This window comes from Carlito syrichta, unplaced genomic scaffold (assembly GCF_000164805.1).
Source record: "Carlito syrichta isolate Samal-C Ts95f unplaced genomic scaffold, Tarsius_syrichta-2.0.1 Scaffold153530, whole genome shotgun sequence".
Classification (NCBI taxonomy): domain Eukaryota; kingdom Metazoa; phylum Chordata; class Mammalia; order Primates; family Tarsiidae; genus Carlito; species Carlito syrichta.
This window is the reverse complement of record NW_007097626.1, coordinates 155144-170140: the sequence shown is the minus strand read 5'-3', so window position 1 is coordinate 170140 and position 14997 is coordinate 155144. Positions and strand designations below refer to the sequence as shown.

The 14997-nt window shown below is 42.2% G+C and overlaps 1 protein-coding gene across 1 annotated transcript in view; it reads left to right on the top strand.

The window, feature by feature from the left end:
* CFAP61 (cilia and flagella associated protein 61) overlaps positions 1 to 14997 on the top strand; it is a 179436-nt gene that overhangs the window by 14828 nt on the left and 149611 nt on the right. The window contains exons 2-4 of the mRNA XM_021708871.1: positions 2282 to 2408; positions 10803 to 11009; positions 13947 to 14081. Of these exons, the coding sequence (XP_021564546.1) occupies positions 2282 to 2408; positions 10803 to 11009; positions 13947 to 14081 (469 nt within the window). The remainder of the gene's footprint in view (positions 1 to 2281; positions 2409 to 10802; positions 11010 to 13946; positions 14082 to 14997) is intronic.

Sequence of the window (14997 nt, the reverse complement as noted above, 5' to 3'; positions counted from 1 at the left end):
ATGCTCACTGCCACCGCAGCCTCGATCTGCTGGGCTTAGGTGATCTTTCTGCCTCTGCCTTCCAAGTAGCTGGAACTACAGACACACACCACCATGCCCGGCTAATTTTTTGTGATTTTTTTTTTTTCTTATTGTGGAGACGAGGTCTCACCAAGTTGCCCAAGCTGGTCTTGAACCCCTGGGCTCAGGCAATCCTTTTGCCTCGGCCTCCCAAAGTGCTGGGATTACAGGTTGAGGCACGGTGCCCAACCATATTAAGGTGATATTAATTGATCATCTTTTTACACATTAATTATATAGATTGTTCTTTGCAATTATGACACCTCGTCCACAATATGGAAGCATGCCTTAAAATGTAAGCAAAGATAATCACTACAGTTAAAATTTTTTTTTTTTTTAGTTGGAGTCTCACTCTGTCGCCCAGACTGGAGTGCAGTGGCCACTCCCGGCCACTGCAGCCTCGACCTGCTGGGCTCCGGCGATCCTTCCGCCTCAGCCTTCCAAGTAGCCGGAATTACAGGCATGTGCTACCATGCCCGGCTGATTTTTTGATTTATTGTAGAGATGAGGTCTCGCTGCCCAGGCGAGTCTCGAACCCGCGGGCTCAGGCAATCCACTCACCTCAGCCTCCCAAAGGCGCAGGATTACAGGCTGAGCCACCGAGCCCGGCTTTATAGTTAAAATTAAATAGATCTGGGCATAGAAGCTCTCACCTAGAGTTCCAGCTGCTTGGGAGACTGTGGAGGGAGGATCGCTTGAGCCTACATGTTTGATGCTGTAGTGAGCTATGATCACACACTGACTCTACCCTAAGCAACAGAGCAAGACTTTGTCTCTAAAAAAAAAAAAAAAGTTAAGCTAAATAGGTTACAATATTTTATTTTATTAACTTTGGGAGGAATAGCAGGGTCCTGCTGAGTAGCAAGACCCTAATGACAGGAGAGAATTCAATGCAAGGCCAGCTACCTGACATGCAGGGCGCATTACAAAGTGAGAAGGTGAGGCTCTGGCCTGGGGTGGGGAAGTCAGTCTCTTCTTCCTATGGCCTGTTGCTCCAGCTCACGTTTGCCATGAGGACTTGCAACCTTGGCACCAGAAGGCCCTTCACCCTAGGTGGGGGGGTAGGTAGAAACCGACTGAGCATATCATGGCCCTGCCTGCCCATGGCACAGCCCTCGTCTGAGCAGTGACTCCCAGGTCATGTTCCTGACTTTTTACGACCATGTCCAGGAACCCCACAAGTGTGGAGGTGATGGATGAACACAGGGTCCCCCTAATAAACACAACCCAGTTGTCACCCTTGCAGAAGGAGGCAGCAGTCATGAGGTAGGGATGGGGAGACCCCGTGGGGCCCAGAGTGCCAGGAGCAGGGAACAGGTAGGAGGAAACCATCATGGAGAGACAGTGGCAGGTAGGGACCTCATGTGAGCCGGGACTTCAAGCCCCCACCATGCTTTATTATCTCATTCAAACTCCACTTGAAGACATGGAATCAAAGATAAAACTATTAAGAATGTTAAGATGATGACCCCAGAGCATCATCAGTGTGAGGCCCTTCAAAGCATGCAGCCCAATCCTAGGACGTGTGATTTCTTGACTTTCTAACGTAATTGAAAAACTTGGTGCAGACTTTGACTCTACATATCAAATAAATATGAAGCAAAGCATGGTGCTGAATATTTTATTTTATTATTATTATTTTTTGAGTCAGGCCCTTGCTCTTTAACCCAGACTGGAGTACCGTAGTGCACAATCACTACTCACCACAGCCTCGACCTCCTGGACTCAGGCAATCCTTACACCTCAGCCTCCTTAGTAGCTAGTATTACAGGCATGCACCACTATGCCTAGCTAATTTATTTATTTTGTAGAAAGAAGGTCTTACTATGTTGCCTAGGCTGAAAACTCCTGGGCTCAAGCAGTCCTCCCACTTCAGCCTCCCAGAGTTCTGGGATTACAGGCGTGAACCACTGTGCCTGGCTAATACTGAAAATTTTAAATTAAATATATTTAAAGTGTAACTTTGTGTTGTCTTTAGTTAATGGCATTATCAGTGATTTTTTACCTTATTCTTTGCACTTTTTCATGTGTGTTTTCCAGATTTTCTAGAATGAAAGGGGTTACTTTTTATAATTACACAAGCCCCCCCAATGTTATATATTTACCAGCTATTGTTTTATATAAGTGCAACACATTAGGATTCTATATCCATTGGGGGGGGGGATATATGTTTAGTACTTTAACCTAAAACAATACGTTTCTCTTTTCTCTCCTTCCCCAGATCCATTAAGATAAGATTAGCCACACTCTCAGATACTTCTGGTGTAGAAAATCTCGTCAGCACCCTCATGCTGAGTAAAAGCATATTGGATGACTTAATTCAGTACAACAAGGCTCGCAAAGACCCTGTAAGTACCTGACGTGACCCAACTTGGCGATGCGGGACCATTAGGATGAGCCATGTGCATTCAGCTCACGAGCTTCCTTGGTCTTCTGGAGAGAATCACATGGAGGGCGTGGTGGGCATGGTGAAGGTGGAGTTGAAGAAGGGAGCAAGAGAAAACCATGGAAACTGGGGTTTAGGAAGTGATGCTATTCTCACTAGTGACCTCCAAGAGAGCCCATCAGATACCCTAAATCCTCATCTTGGGAATGGGAAATTTGGGCCTGATCCAGAAAACATCATACAACGAGCTAGATCCTAGTCTTCAGAATAGGCAAATACAGTGTATGACCGTGGTTAGGGAAAGGCAGCTCAGACATCCACAGGTCTCTGGGGCCCACCCCAGCAGCACTGGATATCAGTTTGAGGGTGAATATCCTGCTGGATGATGAGTCTGACCAGACCCTTTGGTTGAGCTCCCTGCATCCTCAAGGGTTGGATGGGCTGGGAAAGGTCCTGTATGACAAATGTGGCTTCTCTTCTGAGCATAGTAATGCATGTATATGCCGTGGCACAAAGCAGGTGTGTGGTGGTTCCTGTGTTAACACTGCTTCTTGAGGGTCATGCCAGTTCATCTGATGAGGCATAGAACTGTGCATAGAGCCAGGAAATATTGTACATAGTCCCCTTTTGAAAAAACTATTGTTGAAGAATAACCAATAAACAATTTGACTGGATTTCACAATCTGAATACACCATGTAACTGCACCAGTTTCAAGAAACAGACTAACTCCAGCCTGCTGAAAGTCCCCTAATGCTTCTCTGTTCAGGTACTTTCCCCTAGGTTAATGAGAGATGGGTCATACCTAGTTTTGAAACTTGTGTAAATGGAATCATACAGTCTGTTTTCTGCTATCAAGTTTCTTTTACTCAGCAATATGTATATGGGATTCATCTGTATTTTGGCACCAAGTATTTCACCGCATAATTATTCCACCATTTACTTCTTCATTCTATTGTTGAAGTCATTGGGGGAATTCTTAGTTACTGGCTCTTTTGAAAAAAATTTTCAATTAATTTTTAAGTCATCATGAGAGAGACCAAACACCTAAACATAGTGATACATATATAAAGGCATCAAATTAAAATAAGACTGCCTTCTAGCACATGTGTTTTGTTTTGACTTGTTTTGGTCTTTTTACCCCTTTGTTTTTTGCCCCTTCCCTCCTGGCCCCTATAAGTGATAGGATGTAGAGTCCTGGTTCTTAGAATGTCTAAGAAACCCCGAGGGTTTCCAAAACATATATGGCCATGGGATCTGTGAGTTAAAACCTATGTTATTCCTTTCCATCATGTTGATGTTTGTACCAATGGTGCAAAGGCAGTGGTGGGCCCCTCAGTATAGACCAAGGCAGTGGCAGCAAATATCCTAGTTGGTGGCCATGATGTTCTTCACCACCATCCCAGAAACCACAGAAAAAGAAAGCCACAACCGGATGTCACTGCACACCTATAAGAATGGCCAAAGCAAAAAGTAATGACACCACTAGATACTGGCAAGGATGTGGGGAAATTGGATCACTCATGTGTTTCTGTTGGGAGAGTAAGTGGTCCAGCCACTCTAGAAAGCATTTTGGCTATTTCTTAACAAACTAAAAATACAACTGCCATATAACCTAGCAATTGCACTCTTGGGCATTTATTCCAGAAAAATGGGGACTTGATAGGCAGCAGCCTAGTGGTCCTTCAAGGAATGGGGACACAAACTCCATGTCATGGAATACTACTCAGCCATGAAAGGAATGGACTGTTGACATGTGCATCAGCTTGGATGAATCTCCAGACAATCTTTTGCTGAGTGAGGAAAAGCCAGTCCCTATAGATTATACACTGTATAATTCTGTTTCTATGACATTTTGAAATGACAAAATTTTAGAAATGGAGGACAGATTATTTGTTGTCAGGAGTAAGCATGGGGTGGGCAGGCATGAGATGGAGCCACATAGGGGATTGTTGGAACTGCTTACTAACAGAACTGTGGTGGTGGATACAAAAACCTACACAGGTGATAAAATTGTGTAGAACTTAATACACACATAATTGTATCAATGTCAGTTTCTTGCTTGGCATATCATACTATGGTTTTGTAAGATCATACCATTAGGGGATACTGAACAAAGTGTATGAGGAATTCCTTTTTTTAAATTTTATTTTATTATAGAGATGTGGGGGTACACATAAGGATTAACTACATAAGTAGGCTGCATGCAGGTGAAGTTTGGGCTTCTGACTGGCACTCACTACCATGGTAGTGTACCAGGTACCCTTTGTGTTGTCACGTGTCCCCACCCCCTTCCCTCCTTCCCTCTCCTCAGCAATGCCTGGTGACTGCCAATCCCTCCCTTGTGTTAATGTGACTCGTGTTCAAGGCCCACTTATGAGTAAGACCATGTGGCATTCAATTCTCTGTTTCTGTCTCCAATTTGCTGCAAAGTCCATGATTTTATTCTTTATGGCTGCATAATACTCTTTCATGTATATGTACCACAATATTTCTTATAATTGCTTGTGAATCTACAACCATCTCAAATAAAATTCTAATTAAAAAATAAGGAATATCCTTGATGAGCCATTACAGTTATTAACTCTATAAAATCTCAACCCCTGGGTCCATGTATTTTTAATATTCTATGTGACAATTTGAGAATCACACATGAAGCACTTCTGCTTGGTCCTGAAGCATGCCGGGTATTTCCAGAAGCAACATTTCTGCAGCTGCTTGAGTTGCACGCTGAACCAGCCACCATTTTCACGACACACCATTTTTTACTTGAAAGAACAACTGGCAGACAAAATTTAGCTTTTTGGACTTGGGTAGTTGGCAGGCATTTTCTTAAAAACCAATGAGGTGAATCTGCCACTCCAGAGAAACACCTGCCAGCATTTGTTTCCTCTGATAAAACCTGAGCTATTAAGGAAAAAAAAAAAAAGAATTTGGAAAAACCAGTATCTGCCACCATGAGTTTGGCTGCTTCTCGGTATTTAAAGGGCTTTTTCTGATGAGGCTGGGGGTGATATTAATGAATGTGATGTTTTGATATTTTCTAATGAATTGGGTCAACATTTGGAAAATCTGCATAGCATTGTGAGCCACTGTTTTCCAGATAAACAATGCGTGATGTTACAGAAGCATACACAGGTAAAAGATTCATTCAAAGAAAAAAATAAAGTAGGTGGTTTAATTTTAATACTGTATAGTAGTGTTTACAGAGTTCATTGATAGGATTTTCAGATTCCACATTGCAACTCATCCTTAAAACATTTCCTTTTGGTGTGTTTTGGTGGAGCATCAGAAGAGAATACTCATAATTATCTAACAAGATTATAAAGAAATACTTCTTCCTTTTCCAAACACATATCTTTGTGAAATCCATTTTTTTCATATATTTCAACCAAAACAATAAATTGCAAGAGATAGAATGCAGAAGCAGATATAAGAATCATGCTGTCTTCTATCAACTCACACATTGAAAAGATTTGCAAAAATATAAAACATATAATAAATATATAAACCACTCTTTAAATATTGTTGTTTTGGAAAATTTAGTTACTTAAAAGAATACATTATGTTAACATGCAATGTGTTATTTTTGAATGAATTAATAAATAAGTTTAAGTGTTTCATTTAAATTAATTCACAAATGCATAATTTTGTTTTAATTTCTAATACTGAAAATAGAGGTGTTACATGCATAAACCAAAGTTCTTTGGAGTTGTCCATGTATAGAGGTCCTGAGATCATAAAATTCGAGAACCACAGATGTAGAGCTAAGGAAAGCAGATTCTGAGAAAAAGGGGCTGGGACATGAATCATAGATCCTTTTCTTACTAGCTGAATAACTTCAAAAAGTTATTCAGATGCCCAAGCCTTATTTTCTCATTAATATAATGGATATAATAATAATACCTCGCAGGGTTGGTGTGAGGATCCAGTGGGCACAGCGGAGGCATTTAGCTTACTACCTGACCCAGGTAAGTAAAGTGTTGATAGATGTTTTCTTGACGATCATTGTTGTTATGTGAAAGGGTTAAAGTCCACTGTTGACTGTTTGCAGAAACATTGGTAGTGAAATGTTTAAGGGTCCTAAGCTATATGCCTGTCTTTTCAGGATGAAACACCATTGCAGGCGTTTGTAGCCGAAGTTGCAGAACAAATAGTTGGCATTGCAGTGATCAAAAATGAAATGGTAAATTGTGAAGCAGACATTTGTTCCCCTGATTTTGCCTTCTTTTATATCATGAATTAGCATGCAGTGCCCCTTTTGAAGTATTATTTTTGCTTGTTAATGTGAATACCTCCTTTTTCTGAAGGGTATCATCATTATCTGCCTTCATCCCAATTCTCTCTCTATCTCTTTGCAGTTCAAAATATTTAAAATATTACAAAGAACACATGAAAACATTCTCATTCCAAAAATGTGAATAACCTTCTACTACAAAAAAGAAAGAAAGAAAGAAAAATGAAAAAAATCTCACTGCTTTCCCCAAAGGATTACTCATTACTGCTATAGTTAGACATTATTTTTCCGGAATTCTTCCTTGCACTTAATTACATGCCTCGTGTGTGTGTGTGCGTGTGTGTGCGTGTGTGTGTGTGTGTGTGTGTGTGTGGTCAAGTGGACATGCCATTGTATTTTTTCCCCAGTGCATAGCCAGTTATTCTACAGCATTTATTACTGAGTAGCCCATTTTTTCTCTACTGATTTAAAATATCACTTTTACATTTATGAGATTTCCATATGCCTGTGTCTATTTTAAACCTTGATTCTGTTCCATGGATTTATCTGTTTATACCTACTATGTTACTATGTGCTTTGCTACCTGGTAGGGGAATCTTTTCTCATTTGTCCTCTTTTTCTATTTTTTTTTCCCTTAGATATTTGCTCTTCCAGATAAATCTTGTAATACTTACTATGAATTTATTTGCAACTATGTGGATTCTGCAGAACAGTTTAGGCAGAATTTACGTTATTAACATATCTAGACAGTCCTTCTGGAATCCTGGTCTTCTGTGTTGCTGTTGTTGGACTCTTTGACTTCTTCAGAAGGTTTTGTGGATTTTTTCTTGCATGTTTTGCCATCCAGGCTTTTGTTTGCCCTATGGGTCCTCTCTCCACCCACCTCTACCCTGTTCTGTCCCAGGAGCCTGACGGGATGGGCAGTATCTGGGTGCCTTTGCCCTTTGACTTCCACTGGGTCTGGACCATGGGAGCCCTGATGAGAGAGAGCAGAGGATGGTGAGGCCAAGTGCCTCTAGCGGGCCAAACTCTCCATGGAATTCCCTGGCCTTTTCAAGATGGCTTCTACCCGCAATGCTCCCCTTTCGGACTCCTGTAACAGTCTCCCTCCTGTGCAGCTGTCCTAGGGTGGTACTAGCTTGCAGGTGCTGCCACATAGTCCCTACTAATTCCCTTCCACCTGTCTCATCCTAGTACCTATTCCCTTTGTTAAGTCCACCTCCCTTTATCCTAATTTGAACATTCCGTCTGTTTCCCATGGAGACCCTGACCTAATACAGTTCCGTTCGTTTATAATGTTTCTACATGTTTTATGATTTACCTTGGTATTGTGAATACACACTTTTCCTTGTATTTTCTAAATGTTTATTTTGTATATGGGAAAACTGCTGATTTTTGTATTTTGATCTTGTACCCAAGCACCCTTCTGATGTCTCTTAGCAGCCATGAAAGTCTTTCTGTTGATTCTCTTTCCTGGCCCAGCGTCACTTCTTCCACATCGTATCCGTCAGAGCACTGAGAGCGTGGGCTCAGACTCAAGGGATAGAGGGGTGGATGCCACCTTCGATGGCGTGTGGCAGGGTTACTTTGCAGAAGAGCATGTGGGATGTGCGATGGGAGATCCTGTCCTGGTGGCCATCTTTGGACTTTTTGGAGAGTAGAACCTGCCATACCTTCCTTTTTAATATGTATCCTTTTACCTTTTTCCAGTTCTATTGTATGGCTAGAAGAACATGGTATAGTAGTGTTAATAATGGCTACTTTTGTGGTGCTCTTGACTATAAGTGAATGATTCTATATTTTCCTTCATTTAGCATAATTTGCTGTTGGTTCCTGGGAGATAGACTTTATCAAGCTAAGGAAGTTTTCTTTTATTTCTAGCTTACTAAAGTTTTTATTATGAATGAGTGATGGATTTTATCAAATGTGTTTTTCACTTTGTTAAGGTGTACATATGGCTTTATTCCTTTAATGTATTGTACACTATCCTCTGTCTTAGATTTATTTATCTTTTTGATTCAATATACTTTGGGGTTATTTTTTTAGAAAGGGTGGTGGATAATAAGGTCCCCGAGTCCATACATACACAAGAAGTTTCCATTGCACCCTCATACTGCATACTCATTTGACTTGGTATAGAATTCTCATTCAAATTATTTCTCATCAGAATGTTGATGTTTGCGGTCTCATTGTCTTGCAGTATCCAATGTTATTAAAAGAAAATAGGTTACATAAGAAAATGTTATCAAATATAATCTGATAGCAACCTGGTTCTTTAGCCTTTGTAGATAAATGTGTTTGTTCATTCTCTTTCTTGAGAATTAAATTTTTTTTGTTCCTGAAATTCTGACATTTTGCTAAGTATCTTGTGCCTGTTATGCCTCTTTTGGCAATTTTTCTTCTATGATTTCATTAATTATTTCTTCTCCTCTGTTGTCGCCATTCTCTTTTAAAATTTCTTTTCAGATGGATATTGGATCTTTTTAATTGATTTCTCAATGTCTTGTAACACATATATATGTATATCATCAGTGTGGGTGGCTGGCATGGGTGTCCCTGACAGTTGTGACTGTGTGTTCCTCCACTGCAGGGCTACCTGCCCCCTCTGTCTGATTAGTTTGGGCTTCCTCTTGTGTGTGTGAGTGGAGTACCAGCAGATAGGCAGAAACCCCTAAGTGATCCAAGGTGAGAAGGTTTAACCCAATGGTAGAGTTTTCTTCCAAGGAAAAACTGCCTCCAAGGTAAACTGCCATCCACTTTTGTCCTTCAACATACTCTCATTAGTCCAAAAATAATTTTGTTTGGTATTTTAAGGGATTTGGAATGGGAGGAAAATTAGATGCATATGGCCTATCTGCTATTTTGAGCTAATAACCTCTGTTGACTCTTTGTTTTTTGTTTTTCAAGGATTCTTAGTCCAACATGTATCACTCATTTTATTTTATAATGAGGGATGCCTCCTCAGTAATTAAAGAAAAGTCTTATAGTTATAGACAATTACAGGGTTAGTGTTGATTGAAAGTTTGCCAGAACTGCCCTGGTTACCAGGTTGCCAGGGGTTCCACCACTGGCCTGGTCATCTCGACTCTGTTTCTTCTGTGCTTTGTGACAGAAACTGGAAAGAAAAAGGACCTTGAGTAGCTTGGCCACTGACAGTTTTCATGAGTTTGCTAATAACAACCTTTCTGATCGCAGAATGCATCAAGTTCCTTGCATTCTCCAACTTCTTGTCTCAAAAGTATGCTCTTCAAACAATCCTACTTTGGAAAACGAGAAGAAATATAAGTCGGTGTTTTCCAACCTGCATATGACTTGACTTTCCCCACATTTGAGGTGTATTTACTGCTCCTGTCATCAGAGAAAGTCTCACTCCTCTTGGATTGTGCCCCTTAATCCCTGACAGTGTGCGCTGCTGGGTGGTGACTCAGTACCCAGTCATTCTGGACAAGTCCCTGGTTCCCAGTGCAGTGTGGGGACAAAGGGGGCCATAGCCAGGCCCACAGAAATAGGGGCAGTGTACCCAATAGTTCCTTTCACAAGTAAACACTCATCCATCTTTTGAGTGACCTCACACTGTGTGAAAGTGTCATGCATGGGGTCTAGAAGGTTTAGGGCATGCTCACAGAGGAGGCCTGGCCACAGACAGGCTGACTGTAGGCCAGCCAGCCACATGTGCAGCCAAAGCATCACCCACTAGCAGGCGAATAGCCAGGAATCCAGGGAACGCCAGTTGACCCGCCTGCCTGACTCCTGCCCTTCCCACAGACCCGGACTTTGGTACTGAGTGGCTCCTGCTCATCTTATCCTGCAGTGATGAGAGGCGGCTGTCCTGCCACCTGGCCACTGGCAGAGATGTGGGGCCCTCAGAGTCATTTTCAGCCATGGTATGTAGGGAGCCAATGGCAAAGCCACATGGCCATCCCCCAAAGCCAGGCCATCAGAGCGAGGAGTTTTATGTTTTCAGGAAACATAATTTCTCATTTAAAAAAATGTACAATGAAGATGTGATAAATAATAGGAGATAAAAAACATGTTTCCTATTGTTTAACCTCAAGTAACTGTATGAGGTGTTTCTCAAGACGACACGCGGCTTGTTCACACACCTTCCTACCTCTCCTCAGGACATAGAGTACATCCGAGCCCATTACAACATTGAGGACTTCATCTACTTCAGCCACCACCAGCGCGAGGAACACGGGCACCTGCAGCACTTTGCCCTCAACCCTACCTTCCGGCACTACACCAAGTTCTTTCTGAAGGAAATCCTCCGTCTAGGCTACAAGTCCTGCCTCTACTACCCTGTGTACCCAAAGGCCAGGGAGGGCGAGGTAAGAGAAGGGTATCATTCACCTTTCCTGCAGAGAGCGTGCGCAGTTATCGTCGGTGCTGTGTACTATCTCCCACTCAGTCCTCTCTTGCTGGGCTCTGATGATATCATGGGTCTGAATTTTTGGTGGCCATATTTTACACTGCAGTAAAAGTCCAGAAGGCTTTGCATTACACTGCAATGAAAGTCCAGAAGGCTTTGAATTTTCTTACACTGCAGTGAAAGTCCAGAAGGCTTTGAATTTGGTTGACTCTTCTGTATTGACAAAACAGAGACCAAAAACCATGCAGAAATGCTTTAAGAGACATAGAAACGGAATGATTTCCTATGGTGCATTAGTGCTGTGACAAATAATACATGTTCTCCCAGCAAAGGACCACAGCAATGAATCTGTCAAGTAAGTTAGTTCTGTTCTATGAAATTGATGTGCTGTCATGGCCTTCCAAGTAAGTGCTAGAACCACGCCCACAAGAGTGAGGGAGAAAAGGTGCAGACAGGTGATCCTGATGTAACCTTGATGAAGCAGACACCAATGTAAGCCCACAGAATACTTGTTACACTTGCAGAGAGCAGTCCTGCTGCAGGAGAGAAGACCTAGTGGGTACTCATTGTACCCATGTGCACACACACATAGCAAGTCCCCTGCTTACCTCCATGTCCCCATCCTGCTTGGGTTTTCCTCCTAGCACATTTCACCAGCTAAAATTACACATCTTACCGTGAATGCAAGATGTTCTGTCTTGTCCAAAGCTGTATCCCCAGTGCCTAGAAGAGTCACATATGCGTTCTCACACCCACCACACACACACTCACATTCACACACACTCAAACCCACCCCACACACCTACCACACATTCACTCTCACATGCTCACATACAGTGTCTGGTTGTTCCACAGGGAATGTCCTATTCAGGCTGGACTCCTGAGGGACTGTTTCCTGCAAATGGGTGTCTCTGTCACTGACAGCATTGGCCCTCAATTCGGTGTAAGCTCAGGGGTGAAGAAGTTTGACCACTAGAGTGGGTAGAAGCTGTCCCATCAGATTCTACTTGTGACTCAAACTGCCTCGTGTTCTGCCTAGAGTCTTTGGCATTGTCCATTTCTTCTTCATTAGCACAAAGAAACTATGTTGATTTTTAAATGACCTTATTCATTAAGATGTTTATTAAACTATTTAAAGTGTATCAGTATACACACGACAAGAATTTGGTCAGTGTATTTTATGTAACAAAAGCCTTTTGGAGATGTACGGAGGGAATGAGGGATAAAAGCAGGAAAACCATGGGAAGGTTTTCAGAGGGCTGCAAATTCTGCTTTAGTTGCTATTAATTTTTTTCTATCAAAATGCAGCATGCTAGCAATGAAACGTCCTGGCTTGGAGTTTCATGAGATGGGAAAGGAACAGTGTCACTGCAGAATCTTGTCCTGGACAACTGCCTTTTCCTTTGTACTTGGTCAAAGGCCAATGTTGTGACCTTCAGGATATGATATTAAACTCTTATTTTTGTTCATGATGTTGCTTGGGTGTTCTGGGTTGGAGCAATTTATTTGCATCCATAATAAAAATAATCTCTTGCACATTTCACTGAATATTTATATGTTTACCTCCATAGCATTGAATTAGGAATATGTTGTGCACTATTGTATACGGGATAAAATCACTTTTGGAAATAGGTTTCCTCTTGGTCTGCACTGCCAGTTGATTTACACATATGCGTTTAAAGCAAGCATAGGAAGCAGCTCCAAATAATTGGAGTAGAAATTCCCAAATTCTGCTCTGAATCCCCAGTTGACTATAGTGAGGTTGAGCTTTTTGGCTCGTGTTATGAGGATGGATTTCTCCTCATCTCTCTGGCCGGGATGTATGTTAAGAGCTCTTTCAAGCATAAAAATGGAGCACCAGCTAGGAATTTATGGGTTCAATTTTTTAGTTTGTAAAGTCAGGGTGTGAAGTTCATTAGTGAAGAATTTTAGAAAACCCTTTTAGAAATTCTTAGAAATAGCTGGGGCTATCTTTGGAACAGTAAATAAATCATATGTAAACCATCTATTTATTAAAATGCATCTACAGTTCAGTTTTACTTTCTTTACTTGCCAGCTAAATTCAACAAATATATCATTAAAAGTTTTGGTTTTACAATCTAACTCTTGAGGTTTAAACAACTATAGTGCCTGAGTTTGTTTTGCCAAAATCCCTAAGATTTCGTACATGTGAGAGAAATAAAGATCACCATGTTCAGTTTTTTCCACTAAGTTTTAAAAACTGGATAAAATTAATATTTAAAGCATTATCCTACAATATGATATATCATAGTTCATTTCATTAAGTGTAAATCCAGCTCATAATTTAGTATTAATAAAAGTCCGAATAATACAATTTACTTCCCCTGCCCCCACTTCCACTTTTCAGGTTTATCCCTTTGTTCTAAAACAGTTATTTGATTAACAAAGGTCCAGTGGGATCACTGTTGGTGACTTTTACAAACAGGAGGATTTCACATCCGTGCTAAGTTGCCCCTTGGATGACATTTTTATCTGTGTCTTCTTAAAGCAGCTCGTGCCAAACACACAAAGGTTAACAGGACGCAGAGAGCACAGCTTAATGGGGTCAAATCAAGCTGATTCATGATCACTATGGAGAGGAATATCCTCCTGGGGAAAATACTTGTACTGAAAAATCCCATAAACCAAACCACTTGTTTATCTGTCATTCCCACAGAGATAGTAATGTAATTACTCTCGTAATTATCTTCATTAGTGTCAGGCATTATCTACAATTCATTCCTCTGCTCGAAGAGTATGTTTGTTTATTTGCTGATTTTTTTTCCTCTCTGACTTGGCCGAGTTAAGAGTTTTGTATTTGCAAAGCCACACGCAGACATCTGTGCTGCGCTGCTCTGACATTCTCTCCCCTAAAATATAGATTGCTGTCTTTCAGTTCCAGAGCTCTTACGCCCACTCCCTGACATCTGCCCTTCATTACTTGGTTCCCGTGCGGCCACGACGACAGATTGTCTATCCTCTGGAAAAGCTTGGCATAAACGCTCCATCAAAGGCGGTCTCCAAGGATCTGGTGGGTAGCAGGGCGGCAGGCAGGGCGGCGCGGTGCCAGCTCCCGCGGGCTTGGCAGATGGGGTGGCAGCGCTGTCTTCGCGGGAGCAGGCTGCTTCTTAATTACAGGGAAGCTGGTGCTCATACCCTTACAGGGGCACCCTGCCTGGGCTCCCGCGGCCCCTTCCCTCAAGTAGTTGGTTCACGAAAGCGGAAAACAGCAGCCACAGTGTCCCGCGGGGCACCCCAGGGGACAGCTGCGCCCCAGGACAAATGGACTGGTGTCACCCTCCCAGCACATTTTTGTTTTCTTTCCCCTTCTTCAAAAGCAGATGTCCCCTTGCAATGATGCTTTTCTTTCACGGCATTAAGTGGTCGTTCATCGTTAAGACAAAGCTGAGGGAGGAAAGGGAGGGCTCCTTGCCTTGTCTGAGTGGGGTCCTAGGCTGGCTTAACGCCTCCCTAGGGGAATGGGGAGATGGCAGGAGCACACTGGCTGGGGGTGCGGGGGGGGGGGAGTGTTCAGGAGTTCCTGACCTTAAAGTAAACCTCCCCAGACACTTTTCTTACCAGCACAGGAAAAGGGACTGAAATAGGACCTAGATTTCATTGTAAATGGAAATGTACCTTTATACGACACACAGCCATTTTCAGCAACTTAACTGGAAAACATGACGTTGTCACATGGACTGGCACGTGGACTTGTGGTGTTTGTTTTCGTGTCCAGGTTTAAAAAAAAATCCCTCAGTGGCTAACATTTGTCCTTTGTGAGAGAGAATAAAGTGTAAGTTTAAACTCTCCAAACATTTAGCCAAGGAGTTGCTGGCTGTGGTGCTCAGATGAACACCTGGTGACTAGCTCAGCCTGCAGGAAGTGGTGGCCCTCTCCCTGCACCCACCTCACTGTGGGGGCACTGAGGGAGGGAGGGCACCTCTACC